The sequence below is a fragment of the Pleurodeles waltl genome, chromosome 6 (genome assembly GCF_031143425.1).
Source record: "Pleurodeles waltl isolate 20211129_DDA chromosome 6, aPleWal1.hap1.20221129, whole genome shotgun sequence".
Lineage (NCBI taxonomy): Eukaryota > Metazoa > Chordata > Amphibia > Caudata > Salamandridae > Pleurodeles > Pleurodeles waltl.
Genome location: NC_090445.1, coordinates 400,272,993 through 400,290,082, shown reverse-complemented (window position 1 = coordinate 400,290,082; position 17,090 = coordinate 400,272,993). Strand labels below are relative to the sequence as shown.

The 17,090-nt window shown below is 42.2% G+C and overlaps 1 protein-coding gene across 2 annotated transcripts in view; it reads left to right on the top strand.

The window, feature by feature from the left end:
• LOC138299776 (cytosolic phospholipase A2 gamma-like) overlaps nt 1–17,090 on the top strand; it is a 408,365-nt gene that overhangs the window by 77,451 nt on the left and 313,824 nt on the right. For both annotated transcript variants that reach the window (XM_069238325.1, XM_069238326.1), the window contains one exon: nt 11,674–11,816. In XM_069238325.1, coding sequence (XP_069094426.1) covers nt 11,674–11,816 — 143 coding nt within the window. The remainder of the gene's footprint in view (nt 1–11,673; nt 11,817–17,090) is intronic.

The window sequence follows — 17,090 nt, the reverse complement described above, 5'->3', positions numbered from 1 at the left end:
TAAATTACTGGGATCCACTAAATCAGGCTCTCCTTTGGACCCAGCTCCTCCTCAGATTCTCTTCATGGGAGTACCAGTGTTAGGTCCAGTAATCACAAATCTTATTAATGTTTTACTATCTTCTGGAGCAGTACCAGACATACGGAAACAGGCCATTGTTAAGCCTCTCTTAAAAAAAAACTAACTTGGATTCAAAGCTATTGAATAACTACCGACCGATTTCACTGCTACCTGTAATGGCTAAACTAGCAGAAAAGCATGCACATACTCAGCTCTTTACTCTTCTGGAAGAGAGAAAAATCTTACACCCCACACAGATGGGTTTTAGGCCATTGCATGGGACAGAAACTGCACTGATCGTGATCACGGAGGAAGCAAAAAAGAGGATGGACAAAGGAATTGAAACAGCCATCATCCTCCTAGATCTGAGTGCGGCATTCGACACGGTTGACCTTAACATTCTTAAAGATAGAATGCAGGGGATTGGAATCTCTGGAGTAGCCTTAGATTGGATCCTATCATTTATTCATGGAAGATCCTTCCAGGTGTTGGACAGATCTTGCACATCCAAGCGTATCATAAGCAGTTGTGGAGTCCCACTGGGTTCTGTCCTGAGCCCCCTGCTTTTTAATATCTATATGCTGCCATTAGCAGAGATTGTTCAGTCATTTGGTATGAAATTAGTATCATATGCAGATGATACTCAACTAATTGTCTCCCTTTCCAACACTCAACCGGATTTGGGGACAGCATTAGGTCCTTGCCTAAAAGCAGTTGCTGTATGGATGTCGAGAAGTAAATTGAAGTTCAATGATGGAAAAACTGAGGTTCTGTTCTTCGAGCAAACAAAAAATTCATTAGCTAATCCTATCATAACAACAGGAGTGGCCACTCTCCCGCCTCCTAAACATCTTCTAAAAAGTCTTGGGGTATGGTTGGACCCCCAACTCTCAATGTCGCAACACGCCATAAGAGTAGCTGGAACTTCCTTTTCCCTGCTTAGGATTTTGAGGAAGGTTTTAGCAATACTGCCTTTCCTAGCCAGAAGATTGGTTATTCAGGCATTGATAGGATCTCGCCTTGATTATGGCAATGCTCTATTTATAGGATCACCAAGATATGTAATACAAAGATTACAGAGGGTGCAAAATGCAGCGGCACAACTGCTTTTAAAAACACCTAAGCAACAATCCACACGGACAGGAATCTCCTCCTTACATAGGCTCCCAGTAGACAAAAGGATTCAATTCAAAGCATAATGCCATATTCATAGAGCTTTATACAATCAAGGCCCTGAAATGCTCAAAACATTGGCCTCTTTTTACACACCAGGCAAACCTCTCAGATCCTCCTCAGCTATGTTAGTCACAGTTCCAACAGTGAAGAAAGCAAGATGGGGAGGAAGGTTGTTGTCATATCAAGGTGCTATACTCTGTAATAGTCTTCTTCCTAATATTAGATTAAGTTCTCAAGATATCCCCTTTAGGAAGGCCTTAAAAACCTGGCTATTTAGAGCGTGATTTCCTATGCGATTATGAACAGTGACGAGTCTGCGTTGCAGTATAAGCGCTATGAGGCCCCTGGGCAGTTTAGGCATTATATAAGCAATTTTAACATAACATAACATAACATAACATAGCATAACATAACATAACATAACATAACATAACATAACATATTAAATGTTGTTACAAACTACACCGCACCCCAAAAGGAACATTGGCTAATCTAGCTTGGAAGGAAATTAATCTAGAAAGAGGCAATAGTAACTATAAAAAGTATTTGGAAAAAAGCCTAGCCCTTTTTAATTTAGGAGATGTCAATTGCTTCCTGCTCTGGCTTTTAATAAAGTAGTAAATAAATCAAGTAAATTATGTAGTTGGCTAGAAGACAGGGAACTCTTGGCTAAAAGGTCGCACGGTTGGCTGATTTTTAATTCATATAAAGTTCTCAAAGAATCACCACTGTTGGCTGCCCCCTACTCATTGAAAATCAACCAGCATTTCCTAAAGCTAAGGCTGGGTGAAGTGCCAACGTTAGACCTCATGCCAAAATGGAAGAAGGGGACGTTAGTAGACTCCCATGAGTACCGCTTATGTCATCTGGCAACAGAAACCTAGTACATGTGGTCTGCATTTGTCCAGCTTTGGCTATAGAAAGAAAACATTTATTGAAAAAATAACTAAACGAATTAGGGTTCAGAACATGCAGACAAACTCTAATTGAAGCATTACATCCAAGAAACACCATACTGAATATTAGGCATATCCAATTTGTGGAAAGGTTTTCCTCTAGAGTGTGCTAAAGAACAACTAAAGCACTAACAGTCTTACTTATGGCAAAAGTGTGGCAAACCTGAAGCCATCTTGATTGAATAAAAGTGGTAAAACTTAAAACACGTAATTTAGAAAGGGAAAAAGTGAGGGGGTTCATTTTGAATAGGAATTATGGTTAGTTAGACTTTCACAGACCCACTGAGACTCACATACCCACTCACAATCTCACATACCCATAAAACTACTTACAGGAACACTCTTGCTCCCATTCTCGCACTCAGAGACATCCTCTCACATTAACTCTCACACCGAGATAGTCTCTGTCACACCCACTCTCACACAGACCCACTCACCACCACTCACACTTCGATACTCTTACACCCACTCTCAAACCCAGAGACACTCTCTCACACCTATTCTCAAACCCAGAGAGACAGATCCGGGGCAACTCCCACCACGCATGGCCTTTGGATATGCGTGGCACAGGATTGGGTGGTTATAGGCCACTAGCCACAGTGCCTGGCCACCAACCAGGCCCTATAGCCAACCCTCATCAGTCAAAGGCTGGGTGCAGTGGTGTCTGGATTAACGTATAGTAATAAAAATTAATTTACGTTAAAAATTACATGGAAATTCACTGAAAAAACAAAGGTTACAGGGACATTAAAGTTACGTTCTGAATTTACTCACACAAAACTAGAGAAATTCTGCAGTTATAGTTATTTCAATTAACTATGTGGGCTAAGGTAACTATAACTTGTGCCCCCGCCATGTACTACTAATTACCACAGATACTACAACACTCATGACAACTTTAATAGCCCCAGTATAAATATCAGTTAAACATTAACAGTCAATCAAATTATTGACAAGAACAACTGTGCATAGTGGGGAACCCCCAGCATAGTGTTATTTTTAAGCCCTGGGGAGGTGGTGGTCTCCGAGGTACGGGGGGTTGTGTGCCCTTGACATAATGATCACATTAAGCCCAGGGAGTTGGGGTCCCCAGTGCATAAATAAGCCCTTGGAGGTGGCTGTGGGCTTCCCCGCCCCTCCATTTCATTTTTAAAAAAAAGCACAGCATGCCCTCGGGACCTGGCCCATACAGGGTACAGGGGCTTCATTAAAAACAAGCAAAGGAGAATGCAGTTTTTTCCATTTTTGCCATCAATTTGTGAATTTCACGAATTTGCCCCTCTGTGACCGCCAGAACATGGTTTGGGGATCTGGGCATTCCTACTTTTCCTTTTTTCTTTTTTTTTTGTGGGACTCAACTGAAGCCTAGTACTAAGATGGCTGCCAACACTTCCTGGTTGAAGTGTTGGCAGCCAATCAGAGCTTTGCGATTCCCTGAACCAGCTTGTTATTCTTCACAAGTCATCAGGGAGGATCCGCTGTCCTGGATATACAAATTTGGATTTCCTTACATTTCTCCACCAACACTAACTAACAAAAAAGCACAATGTGCGAAATCAAGCTTTTTGCCAAATTTGGTGTAATTCCCTCTAGCAGTTCAAGCCTTAGTTATGTTCCAAACTCCTTTGAGAATTAAAATTCTCTATTTTGGGGGGAACATTTTGTGAAGATCTGTCACACTGCACGAAAGAGATAGGCAAGTCAATTTTTTTTTTCCTATGGACACATGATCCTAACTATAACTACCTACTACCAACCACCAGTATCTAACAGATGCCAGTATGTGATATATGTATATATATCTATATTCCTAGTTTCCATAGACTGGACATTTTTTGTTTTGCCCATAACCTTGGTGCCGCTTGACGAATCTTCACATTTTCAAAACATATAATTTGTTCAGTTCACCTACTGCCTTGAAGGTTTCAGGGTGATCTGTCAAGCAGGGATGGAGAAAAAGGGGGGGTCCTAAAATGAGTTTCCCCATTCATTTTTCCATTGTGTCTTTACACACACCTACAGCCCAAACCTCTGAACGGAATTACACCACATTTGGTAGGAAGCTAGATCTTAGTAGTCACCAGATTGTGCTTTTTGTGATTTGGTGTAAATCCGTTCAGCAGTTTCTGAGATATCAGAGTTAAAAAATGTAGATATCTAGGGCTGCAGATTCAGATTCAAGGATTTGGATCTGCAGATTCTGGGGAAAAAGCAAGGCACTGATTGCCTGACCGCAACCTGACAGAAACGTTGCTGCAGCCATTTTGTTTGTCACATCGGCTCGGGGTGTGGGAAAAGAAGAGTGGAAAAACAAATAAGGGGTCAGGATACAGATATTCTGCCCTCATAGGACACATAGCGGTATCCTCCTCGTGGGCTAAAATTGCCTAGTTATATATTTTTTTCATCCAATTTGCAGATCCACAGTGGATCCTTGAATCCCAGATCTGAGAAAAATTTAAAAAAGTACACCCACTGCGTCCAAACTCATGCTGCTTAGCTTGGGTGCATGCAGGAGGGTTGGTTGCCAGGTGCTGCTCATATTTACGTCTGTTTGTGCTAAATAAAACATAGAAATTCATTGAAAAAAACAAACGTAACGGGGACGTTAAAGCTAGGTTCTGAATTTCCTCACACAATTCCATATAAATTCAGCAGTTATAGTTATGGTTAACTCAAGTAACTATAACTCGTTCCCTAAGGTAACTATAACTTGTGCCTTCACCATGCACAGCTAATTACTCCACATATTGCATCATTGATGACACCTTCTATGGCATCATTGATATTATTTCTTCAACATACGCAATAAAATTATTGATAGCGAGGAAGCTAAGTGCAGTTACCTTAGGGCAGGAGTTATAGTTTTGTGAGAGATATATATATATATCAAAGGTTACAGAGACTTTCTAGTTAGGTTCTGAGTTCCCTCTCACAAAACCTTGGAAAATCAGCAGTTATAGTTATGGTTAGCCCAGGTAACTATAACTTGCACCCTAAAGTAACTATTACTTGCGCCCCCGCAATGCACAGTTTTGCAGTGATATTATCAATGATGTCATAAAAAAATGTCACGACTGATGTAATATGTGGAGTAATTAGCAGTGCATTTCAAGGATGTGAGGTATAGTAACCTTAGGGCACAAGTTAATTTATTGAGGTAAGTTTATCTATAACAGCTGAATTTCTATGGTTTTGTGTGTGTCAAATCCAAACCTAAATGAAGGCCATGCATGGTGAGAGTTGTTCTCAAGGCCTGACTTACAGTCAGGCCCTGTGGCCAACCCTTCTCATGCAGTCATTCCAACGCTGTGCACAGCCTTCTGTTGTGCACGCCAGGGCTGCACTGCAGGGCCTGGCCTGAGGCTAGGCCCAGTAGCCAACCGCCCACCTACAGCCAAACCCAAAAAGTCAGCCAGCCAAGCCCCCCTGGGCTGCTGTTGTCCTCAGGGACTCCATCCCTGTGGCCCAGCGACATATTTCAGAGGGAAAGGGCACACAGCAAATATCCCCTGGCTGATTTCGACTCCAGGGACCCCATCCTTTGGGCCTGTCTCTATATTTAATGGGGATGGGGGCATGTACCCTACCTCCCTGGGCCAATTTAGGCCTGGCTGACCCCATCCTCTAGGGCAAAGCACATTTTGGGAGGGAGGGGGCAAGTGTCCTGCTCACTGGGCTGATTTTTGGCCCTGGGGATCCCATCCCCTGGGTCCCACCTCTATATTTAGGTGGGAGAAGGCACCAAGCCTTCGTCCCTGAACCAAAATCAGCCCAAAGGACCCCATCCCCCAGGGCCCAGCCAATATTTAAATGGTAGGGGGCTGCATATCCCTCACTGATTTCCACTGAGGTGACCCCCATTCCCCAGGGCCCAGCCATCAAAGGGTGGGTGCCCTGGTGCCCCACCTGTAGCACCATCCACACTATGGTTAGGGACCTGGTGTGGACCGCCAGGGCCACTGCAGTCCCAGCCAGCACCACACCTCCTGTGGGCAGGAAAATTTGTTTCATGTGAAACAGATAAAAAGTTGTCTACCAGCAGGTTGGATCATTTTCCATGGGGTCTGCAGGGCCATTAATGACTCTAGGAGGGGGACATGTGGCCCCTTCCTTTTGAAATTGCTGCCGGGCCCCAGTGGATGGGGTACCCAGGGCCAGAATTGGTATGAGGAGGGAAACTGTGTGCCACCCCTCCCCTTTTCAAGTATGGCCAGATCCCTGGGGATTGGGTTTTCAGGGCCATACCAGTCCAGGTCCCTGGGGATAGGGTTTTTAGGGTGATACAACCCCAAGAGGGGGGCTGCTATCCCCCCCCACTTTATTTGGAAGGCCAGGCCCAGGGGTATGGCTCCTCAGGGCCAAAATCATCCCAGGTAGGGGGTCATATACCCTCCTTCTCCCCAAATATGTACCTCTTGTTTTTCTAATGTTAGCTGCAGATCAAAAGCAAAATTAAAAAAACATGTTTTGTCCCCAAACGGCGTTCCTATGGCATTCCCCACTACCAGGCCTATGGGGTCAGGGCATTCCTACCCTGCCCCTTTGTGTTTTGCTTGTGTTTTTTCTTGGGACTCGGCTGAGTCTGAGTCCCAGGATGGCTGCCACCACTTCCTGGTTGAAGTGGTGGCACCCAGTTGCATCTCAGCATGGATTGTATGAACCACGCATGGCAGAACCACACATGGCTTAAGAATACGGTCGGAACCACAACTGCGTCTTTACCGTGCCGTGTCTTTACCATGAATTTTGTTGTAAAAGCATGCTTAGTAAAGGTATTTGTGGTAACCCCATGCATGGATGTGTGATACGACCCCCTCACCCCACCCTAAAACCTACCCTTCCAAAAAACTACCATGAGCCCCTGCCGTACCCCATAATAGCTATGCTCCCTTGCCCTAAAACCTACCCTGCCCTGTCCTAAAAGCTACCCCACAGTAAACCCAAAACCTACCCTGTCCTAAAAACTATCCCACCTTGTCCTAAAAACTACCCCAACCCACCACCCGCCCCGCCCTAAATCCTATCCTGTCCTAAAGACTACCCCACCTCTCGTTAAAACTATCCTGAGTCCCTGCCCTCAATCCTAAAATCCACCCTGTCTTAAAAACTACCCACCCTGTCTTAAAAACTACCTCTACCCCTGCCTTAAACCCTAATAACTACCCCACAGTGTCCTAAAAACTATTCGGACCCCGTCCTAAAACCTTCCCTGCCCTGTCCTAAAAATGCCCTCACCCCTGCCCTAAACTGTAAAACCTACCCCACCCTGCCCTAAAAACTCCCCCAAACCCCGCCCCACCCTGAACCCTAAAACCTACCCTGCCTTGACCTAAAAACAATCCCGACCCCCCCACCCAGAACCCTAAAGCCTACCCTGTCCTAAAAACAACCCCACCCTGTCCTAAAAACTACCCTGACCCACGCCTTTAACCCTGAAACCTACCTCACCCTGTCCTCAAAACTACCCTGAATCCTTGCCCCACCCTAAATCCTACCCTGTAATAAAATCTACCCCGACCCTCTGCCCCACTGTGAACACTAAAACCTACCCGCCTTGTCCTAAAAGCAACAGCGACCCCCCACCCAGAACCCTAAAACCTAACCTGTTCTTAAAATGACCCCATCCTGTCCTAAAAACTTCCCCAGCCCCAACCTAAAACCTACCAAGTCCTAAAAACTACCTCAACCCCGTCCTAAACCCTTAAACCTACCACATCCTAAAACCGACCATCTTCTAAAAACTACCCCAACCCCGTGTCCTAAACCCTAAAACCTGCCCTGTCCTAAAAACTAACTGACCCTAACCCTAAAATCTATTCTGTCCTGTCCTAAAACTACCCTGCCTCCCACCCCAAACCCTAAAACCTACCCGAACCTTTTTTAAAAACTACCCTGAACCCTATAACCTACCCCACCCTGTCCTGCAAACTACCCCGACCCCCGCCCTGAACCCTAAAACCTACCCTCTCCTAAAAACTATCCTGCTGTGTCCTAAAAACTACTCCGACCAACCCGCCCACACCCTAAATCTTGAAAACTACCCTACCCTGTCCTAAAAACGAGCCCGGAGCCCTGCCCCGCCCTAAACCCTACCCCACCCCATCCTAAAAACTACCCCACCCTGTCCAAAAAACTACCCTGGCCCTCCTCCCTGAACCTTAAAACCTACCCCTCCCTGTCCTGAAAACTACCCCAAACCCCACCCCCGGCCTCACCCTAAACTCTAAAACCTACCCCGAAAATCCCTCAGTGGGCAGTGAAACAGATCCAAATATTGCTCCTGCCCACAGGGAGCAGCATTATTAGCTTCTCCCTAAGTGTAGGAGTAATGCCACCACCTTCTGGATGCAGGGAGCTGGCTGCAGCCACTGTGGATTTGGTTCTTCCTCCATGACCCCAAGGTCCAGGGTGGTGAGTGCCCTCAATGGACACTAGTATACTCTCCTTTTGGTGAACCGGGCTCTTCCCTGAAAAACTAAGGTTAAAATGACATTATAGTTAGGCGAAAATGTCAGTTAAAAACTTACAAAAAACACTGAAATTCAATAGTTGTAGCTCACTGAGCTAGCTATAACCTGTGCCCCGCCATGCACTGCTTTTACCCTGACATATAACATCACTCCCATGGGTTGCCATTCTTTTAGGGTCCCTTTGAGTCCCCAGCCTGCACCTATCCTGTGGTGACCTGCACAACTCTGCTCCCTGTCAGGGGCTACAGGAAAAGGCCCAAGACCCCTGCTGCTCCCCTGGATACCTAGCCTGCACCCACTGTTGGGTGCTGGCGGAAGCTGACAACCACCCAGGCCCTGGCCCACAGCAGGATTTTTTTTTGGTTTTAAAAAGGGTGTGCCATTTTTTCTTTTTAACATTTCCTGTGGTACTGCGGCAGTACTACAGAACCCCCCCCCACCCCACTGCCCGGTACTGCAGCAGTAGTGCAGAATCCCCCCACCCCAATGCCTAGGGAGCCATGGTATCCCTACCCTGTTTCTTTCTATGTTCTTTTTTTTTACAACACAGGGACTGAGTTCTAAAATCGCTGACAAATATCAAATTTGATGTGAGGTAGCCAATCAGATCTTATCTTTCTGCCAGTCAAGTGTTACTACCACAGCCCAAAACATGCGATCACTGGGCTGCTGTGTAGACAGAGTCATAAATTAGGCTGAGATAGCATCAATAAATAGATCTCACCATTCACTAAGGGAAGGCGGGCTGATGAGGAAAAAAATGAAAAGAGATGGGATAGATAATAATTTTAAATGAAGTATAAATGGTCCTCCTGCTTATTTGCCCTTACTAGAATGTCTTAGGAAACAGTGCATATTGAGGCAATCTTGTCCAGCAACATATCGTTAAATAGGACTTAATGCTAAAAGGGAACTTATGGCTTTATTTAGACTTTTTTGGAACAGGAGGATGCCCTAAACTGGTGGTGGTCTCGTCCCTACCAAACTACTAGTTTTCCTTCTCTTTTGCGAGGCCTAGTGGTCTGTTTGATACAGGACTCCGGGGTGACCTTGATGGTAACGCCGTCATATTGAGGGCAGAATTGCATTGCTCATTTTCCCTGCGCTATTTTGCCATTACAGCCATGGTGGAAACCGGCAGGGAAAAGGTTAAAGGCTTCAGGAAGATGGAACAAGCTCCCTATGCTTCGGACCATATACTTTTTATTGAGAGACACATTCCTTTGTTAGGAGTTTGTTATTATTGAACAAAGAAATAATGCTGCTTGTGCACTCACTCAGCAAAATTCACTTCTTATCAAACTGAAAATGTAAAATAGCCCAAACGCACAGGGAAAATACTCCCTCCACAGTAGGTCCATTTCGTTTTTGCTAGGAGGAAATGCACTACTGCTTAGACAGTGTTTTTCTTCTAATCTATTTGCCAAGTGGACATGTTAAGTCTGGATCCAACTAGGAAAACCAGCAAAGCTGTTAGGAGAGTTGCTATAGCAGTGGCTTATCTCACAGCAGAGAGACTAGCACCATAGAGGCAGGGATATCTAAAGGCTATGGCTGCCCTCCACCAAGGCGGTAGAATAGATGTGTACCTTCAAATAGCTAAATCAGATGCCTAGTGCTCACCTTAAAGCAATTTTTTGAAAATATTAGCTTGTAAAGTATACTTGGTATCTAATATTAGTTTCAGCCAGATAAGGGTTAACTGCAACTTTACTGGGGATTGGTGCTTTCCTTCAACATGTGGGATAACAAGTGCATTTGTAAGAACATTCACTTGGTAGCATAAATTGAGTTTTGCCTCAGGATCCCATGATGAGAAAAAAGTACAAACGGTTAACAAAATTTAAAAAAGAAAAAGAAAACACAGAACTCAGGTGAACTATACATGACTTAATACCTTCCAGAAATTGTAGTGAATTTTGGGAAATAATAAGATGAGTTAGTAGCTTTAGCACTAAACACATTATGGTGCTCGCACTTACACCCACATGCACACACACTCTATCTTACTTTTGAATTCAGCAAGTCCCAGTCAGTGGTGTTGAGGAAATAGATAGAACTAGTGGGGCACTATGATATCAGGACTCCAGTAAAGATGCCCAGCCTTCAGAGTGAAATGCGTGAAAGGAAGATAATCTTTTTCACCAACTTCACAGGTTGGAGGATAATTTGTGGAGGTCTCTGACTTGAATGCAGTTTCTCACTGATTACAGTCCCTGGATGCCAGAGACAAAATGGAGTTCAGATCAAAGTTCGACAGATGCCATAATTTCTTTCTGAATAGGTCAATTTGTGTTACAAGAGGTGAGCTCACTTTGCATTGCTGTTCCATCCTTGGCTCTCTCTAATAGAATTGTGGCATGTACTTGAGAGAAGAAAACAAGAATTATTCTCTAATTGCAAATCAAGAGAAGAAAATAAGAACTAATCTGTATTTGCAAACCATCTGCCCCCTCTAATTTCATGGATTAAATGCATTAGTGTGAAAGAATTGAGCCTTTACTCTCTTGATAGAAGATTAGGTCGGGTAGGGTACACACATTTTAATAATCCTCCTGCCCCATTATAATGTTAATGGGTATTTAGACAGAACATTGGAAACAAAAATATATTGCGACAAAATATCAGGTCAAACATATTGAGGACAAAAATATCATGAAAGTAAGTTTCTTTGGGTAAGCACAATTTTACTATATATAACTCCACATATATGTACCTTGATGATATATGTGTCTTCAAGGTACATAGACATGGAGTTAAGAATAGTAAATCTATACTTAGCTACTTACCTATTTGTACTTAGTTTTGATTTTGGGGCCTCAATATTTTTGACACAATATTCTTTCTTCATGATATTTTGTTTTTCAATATTCTATCAGTGATCCTGCTCATGTTCAAGCCTAACATTAGAAATGTTGTGGCATAATTATATATTTATTTATATAAATGTCTGGCACATTGCAGTAAAACATAATCTCTGGAGTAATCAACCTGTTCATTTTTTCCAGGATAAAGTGCCCTGTGTAGCTCTATTAGGGTCTGGTGGAGGAGTTCGGGCAATGATAGCGCTTATGGGAACACTGTCTGAACTTGGCAATGAAGACCTCCTGGACTCTATCATGTATCTGTGCGGTGTTTCTGGCTCTACATGGTGAGTTACATTAAATTATATAATGGAACCTTTCCTCTAATCTATACTTCTTTTGCAGCATGAACATAAAAAACAGGCCCAACTAAACTGTGTTCAAACTACTATTGTGTGCCAATTGTTATTGTTGGTGATCACGCTATATTGGATTTGTGAACGTCTTCCTCATTAATTTTGATTTCCTCAAATTGAAATTTAGCTCTTTTTGCATTCCACACACTAGCTCACATGGAATGTTGCTAGAAATTACAAATTATGATGGTGTTCAAGGGCAAAGTACAGAGCAATGAATTAGATATCTAATCATCTATGTGAGGATTGGTATCAGGGGAAGTTGTTTTTTTCAGCAAAGAGTACATGGTTATTTAGAATATAATAGCATAATTTAAATCTTGCTGGTGCCTCCCTTCACCAAAGTCTCCCCATGTGACCACCAGTTCCATATCAGTGGTAGAGACAGGGTACTGTCAACTAGATGCCGTTTTCCCTGCCTATGTAATTGACAGTTGTCTGCCAAAAGTCCACATCAGGATTGTGTGGCAGTGTTTCCCTCTCAAAACTGACATGGCCTGGTGGGGCAGAATGTTGGTGCTTGTGATGGGTCTGCCAACACATTGCCCTCTTCTCCTACCGTTTAATGCCCCACAAAGGCAGTAGGCCAGTGGAAAATCCCAAGGATTCCTCAAGTTTCAAAAGAAGTGACAGGCAGTTGGAGTCCCCTCTGCACATTCAGGCTCCTGGTAATGTCAAAGATTACCATCCATTGCATGTCTGTGCACTCAGTTGTGAATTCCCATGCCAAACTCCACAAGTGTGTTGTACAAAAAAGGGTATCCAGGTTAGTACTGGACATATATCTGGTGACTTCAAGGGAATCTAATGGACTTCCCTTTTGTCTTTTGTTCGAGGTTGCACAAGGAATCCCTCAGTTTGTATTTTTTGTTATAAGGTACACACACAGCCACAACCAATGATGCAGTCAATGACAATAGAACTCACAAGATTCTCCTACACCCTTTCTCCTCCAAAGCACCATTCCAACCAGCAGCAGTTTAAAGCTCTATGGTGAAACATGAACATCAGCTTGGTGGGGACTGAACCAACATGCTGATGTTCTCCACTACCCTGCTATATTCCAAACCAGGACTCGTATACAAAAAGTGAATGCAAGTTAAGTTAGTCAGTGGAAACTGCCTATCCTACATTATGAAACCTCTATTAGTTAATGTACTGCTGAGGTTTGTATGTGTAACAAGAGTTCCACAGACATTAATTCAGGTAGGTGCAGTGGAGTTTAGTGGTTTGTGTTTGTTTAGTGCTATGAGGTCTCAGTCTATGACAAAACACACTGTGAATATGTAAAATATTATTTTAAACTTGCATTACAGACATTATAAAATAGAATGCTACCTACAAAAAGGTTTGAGATTAAAAAAAGTCCTTCCAAGTTTTCAGTGAATATGTAAAATAATATTTTAAACTTGCATTACAGACATTATAAAATAGAATGCTACCTACAAAAAGGTTTGAGATTAAAAAAAGTCCTTCCAAGTTTTCAGTAATTTCCAGAAGGTATGTAGTGCATTTTTTTATAACTTCCCTTTAAAAGCACACACTTCACAGCTCAGCTGGTACCTCCCTTGCAGTGCCACTAAAAAATAAGTCTATACCTCAGGAAGCTCCAAGTGTTTTCATCAGTTAAAATCAATACTGGCTTCTAAGTATCTTCTACATTTCAAGATTGACCAGTTGGGCACATTTCAGGCAGGCAGTTACCCAGGGAAGAAGGCCAGTTTAAATGTCCACCTTTTCCTTGAGTTCACAGCACAGGAGACTCCCTGCCTTACACTACTATTGAGACATTTCAATAGTCAGAGTTAACTGTCCCAGGATGGTTGTCACAAATGTAGGAGAACTGTTTTTCTTAAAACAAAAAGGTATGACTGTGTCATGCCCCTCAGATCTCACCCATTTTGACCACTGATCCCCTTCACCAACATCCAAACTTCTACCATGTCCCATTGTAAAAGGCTTTCATGTGAGGCACACCAAAGTAGCTTTCACCTACTTTTTACATCCATTGTGACCATCACATATTAGACAGTGCATGTATATTTCCACTAATCCATGATTTCATTCAGGAAAACTAGTAAGTTTTAAAAATAGTTATTTGAACTTTTAACATGTGATATTTGATTGTTGTTTGCATTTTATACTGCTTTTAATATCTGTGTGGACAGTTTGGGGGATTTTCAGCTAGGGTGCACCGGTAGACCCCAGCACTAAAATAATGATTTTCTTCCTCAGTGCTAGAACAACCATTCTTAACTTGAAGGTTTCTTTCACAAAGTTGTTCAAGGAGTTTTTCCTGCTGTTTTTGCATCTCAGGTCAACAAATGTCATCACAAATTGGAAATTATGCTTGAGATAATGGAAACATAATTGTCAGAATATCAAGGCCTTGGACACTTCTGGTTTTAGTTAAAGTGATGGAAACTAAAACGGGTCCCTTTTATTTCAAATTCTCTGCTGATTTCTCCTTTCAGCATCGTTCAGATACAGGCTTTTAAAAACTCCTCACAACTGGTGGCAGGATCTTTAGAATACCAAAATGATAGTGGGTTTTCTCAAGCTCCTGTGCTTCAATGCTATTAAATTGGACTCTATCGCAGAATCCTTCTTCACCATTGATATTTGATGAATGAAGGTGTTCCAATATATTCAGCTTCTTCTTTGCCCCTTTACCCGGTTGTAAAGTTTGCAAAGGTTCGTTAGGTTGTATCTCAGCAATGATCAGATCAATGTTAGTGTTTTTGCTATGTGCAGTTTCACTTAGTGATGAAAATCCTATCATCAAATGATCTATTTTAATGATCCATACTGACAGCGTATTTTTCCTTGATGGTTTAGCACACTGCAAGCTGGTCTGCCCTGCTCTTCTTGTACTGTGCTCTATGATCTTCTATCACATCTAACATGTCAAGCTGGCCTATTTATGTGATCTAATGATCAAAAATACTGCGATTCTACACCACCATGGATCAAGCTGTTATACCCACACCAAATAGATTTGGGTTTTGATACAATGTCTCGAAGAGGGTCCACCATAATATTGGGTGTAAAATCCGATGGGACTGAAATGTCATGTCAAAGATACAGTAATATCAGAAATGTCATGGCACAGAATGTACATGGTAAGACTTTTGAATTATGAGTATTTTACTTGTTATTTATTATAGTTGTATATGATATCTGTTTTTGATTGTTTTTTGTGTTTTATTAGTTTTTGTGATTTTTTTGTAAGTATCTTATTTTTGAATTGATAATGTGTTAAACTTTTTTTTCAGTTGCATTTATTTTTAGTTGTTTTTTGGGTTCCCTACTGTTGCTTACTTTGGACTGAGAGTAGTAAATGTTACCCCTACAAGTCTTTACATGAAATTTCCTTTTTAAATGTTAAGGATATCTTGTTTCTAAATATAATTAAAAATTATTTCATTGCTTTTTTTCTTTAATTATGTGTTTCTAAATCTTGAAGCAATATTTTAAAAATTATTTTTTTGGGTCATTTTAAATATGTGATCTGTCAGGTTTTCTTTGTTGTCTATTACTATTTTAATGTTATTATTTTTTTTTATAATTTTATGTATTTATGTTTTATATTTATTTATTTTTTTACATTTGCTTTAAAGTGTATTTTCTTTTGTTTGCAATTTATAGCATTAAATGTTATCTTCTCTATAATGCATGTATTTTTTAGTACATTTACTTTTAGTATTAAAACATTATACTTGCCTATTTTATGATTCTATCTTGATCTTGTTTATTTTGTAGTTGATATTTTTTCTTCATATACAAAGTATGTAAAGTTGACATTTCGCCCTTGAAATTTTGTGGCTATATTTTTGTATTTCAGTATTTTTAGCTGTAATATTTTGTCATACAACTGTACTCAAGGCCATTGAGCAATGATTACATATTTATATTTACCACCTTAAACGTCACTCATTTATCCAGTTAAATTCAGCAAACCACACAGGCAAAACTGTCTCAGTGCATGATGACTCTCACCAAGCACTGCTAACTAATCATTTGAATCACTGGTATCTTTCACTCTTATGCTTTCACTATCAGTGGCCTATTAATTCTAGTAGGGCCATAAAAGAAGTTGCCAACCCATCATAAAAAATATTTTTTAACTTCTCCCTTGGAGATTTTGGCTGCTAAAGGCAGTAAAAATATGAAATGTATGTGTGTCCCAAAATGAGAAAATAACTGTGGGAATCAAATGTGGTCCACTCGTGGTCCAACTCACAAAGTGTCTGATTATCCCCAGCACTGGCTTTACTGATACAGATAGCATCAGTAACCTCAAGGAAGGAGAAGATTTGGTCAGTTTGCTTGGCCAATCGTAATGTGGTCCTTTGTGGTATCCTCAAAACACGTGTTTGTTGTGGTAACATCATATTAAATGACATTTAAACACACTATAAAACAAAACATGAGTATTAATGGCCATTGTAAATTGTTCAGGGCGTTTAAGCATGGCTCTCAGAATACTACTCAACAACCCTCCCCCCCAAGTATTATCAATCAATCAATCAATCAAGGATTTATAGAGTGCACTAATCACCCATTAGTGTCTCAAGGCGCTGGGGTGGAGCTACTGGTCGTAGAGCCATGTCTTGAGGCGTTTCCTGAATGTCAAGAGGTCTTGGGTCTGGCGAAGGGGGTGGTTCGGTGGATGTGGGGGATGGAGGCGAGGGCGAGGCTGGCGGAGCGAAGATTGCGGGTGGGGGTGTGGATGATGAGTGTGTTGTTGAGGTAGGCTGGGCCTGTGTCGTGGAGGGCCTTGTGTGCGTGGATGAGGAGTTTCAAGGTCATCCTCTTTGATACTGGTAGCCAGTGAAGGTCTCTGAGGTGGGGGAAATGTGGCGTGGGATGTCCAGAAGGAGGCGGGCGGATGCGTTCTGGATTCTTTGCAGCTTGTTAGGAGTTTGGTTGTTATTCCTGCATATAGGTCGTTTCCGTAGTCCAATCGGCTGCTGGGCATGGGTGACAGTTTTCCTGGTTTCGACGGGAATCCACTTGAAGATTTTTGCGGAGCATACGGAGAGTGTTGTAGCAGGAAGAGGAGATGGCATTGACTGCTGAGTCATGCTGAGTGTGGCGTCCAAGATGAAGCCTAAGTTGTGTGCGTGGGTGGTGGGTGAGGGTGCGGTTCCTAGGGAGGTGGGCCACCACAAGTCATTCCAAGTTGAGGGTTTGGTGCCAAAG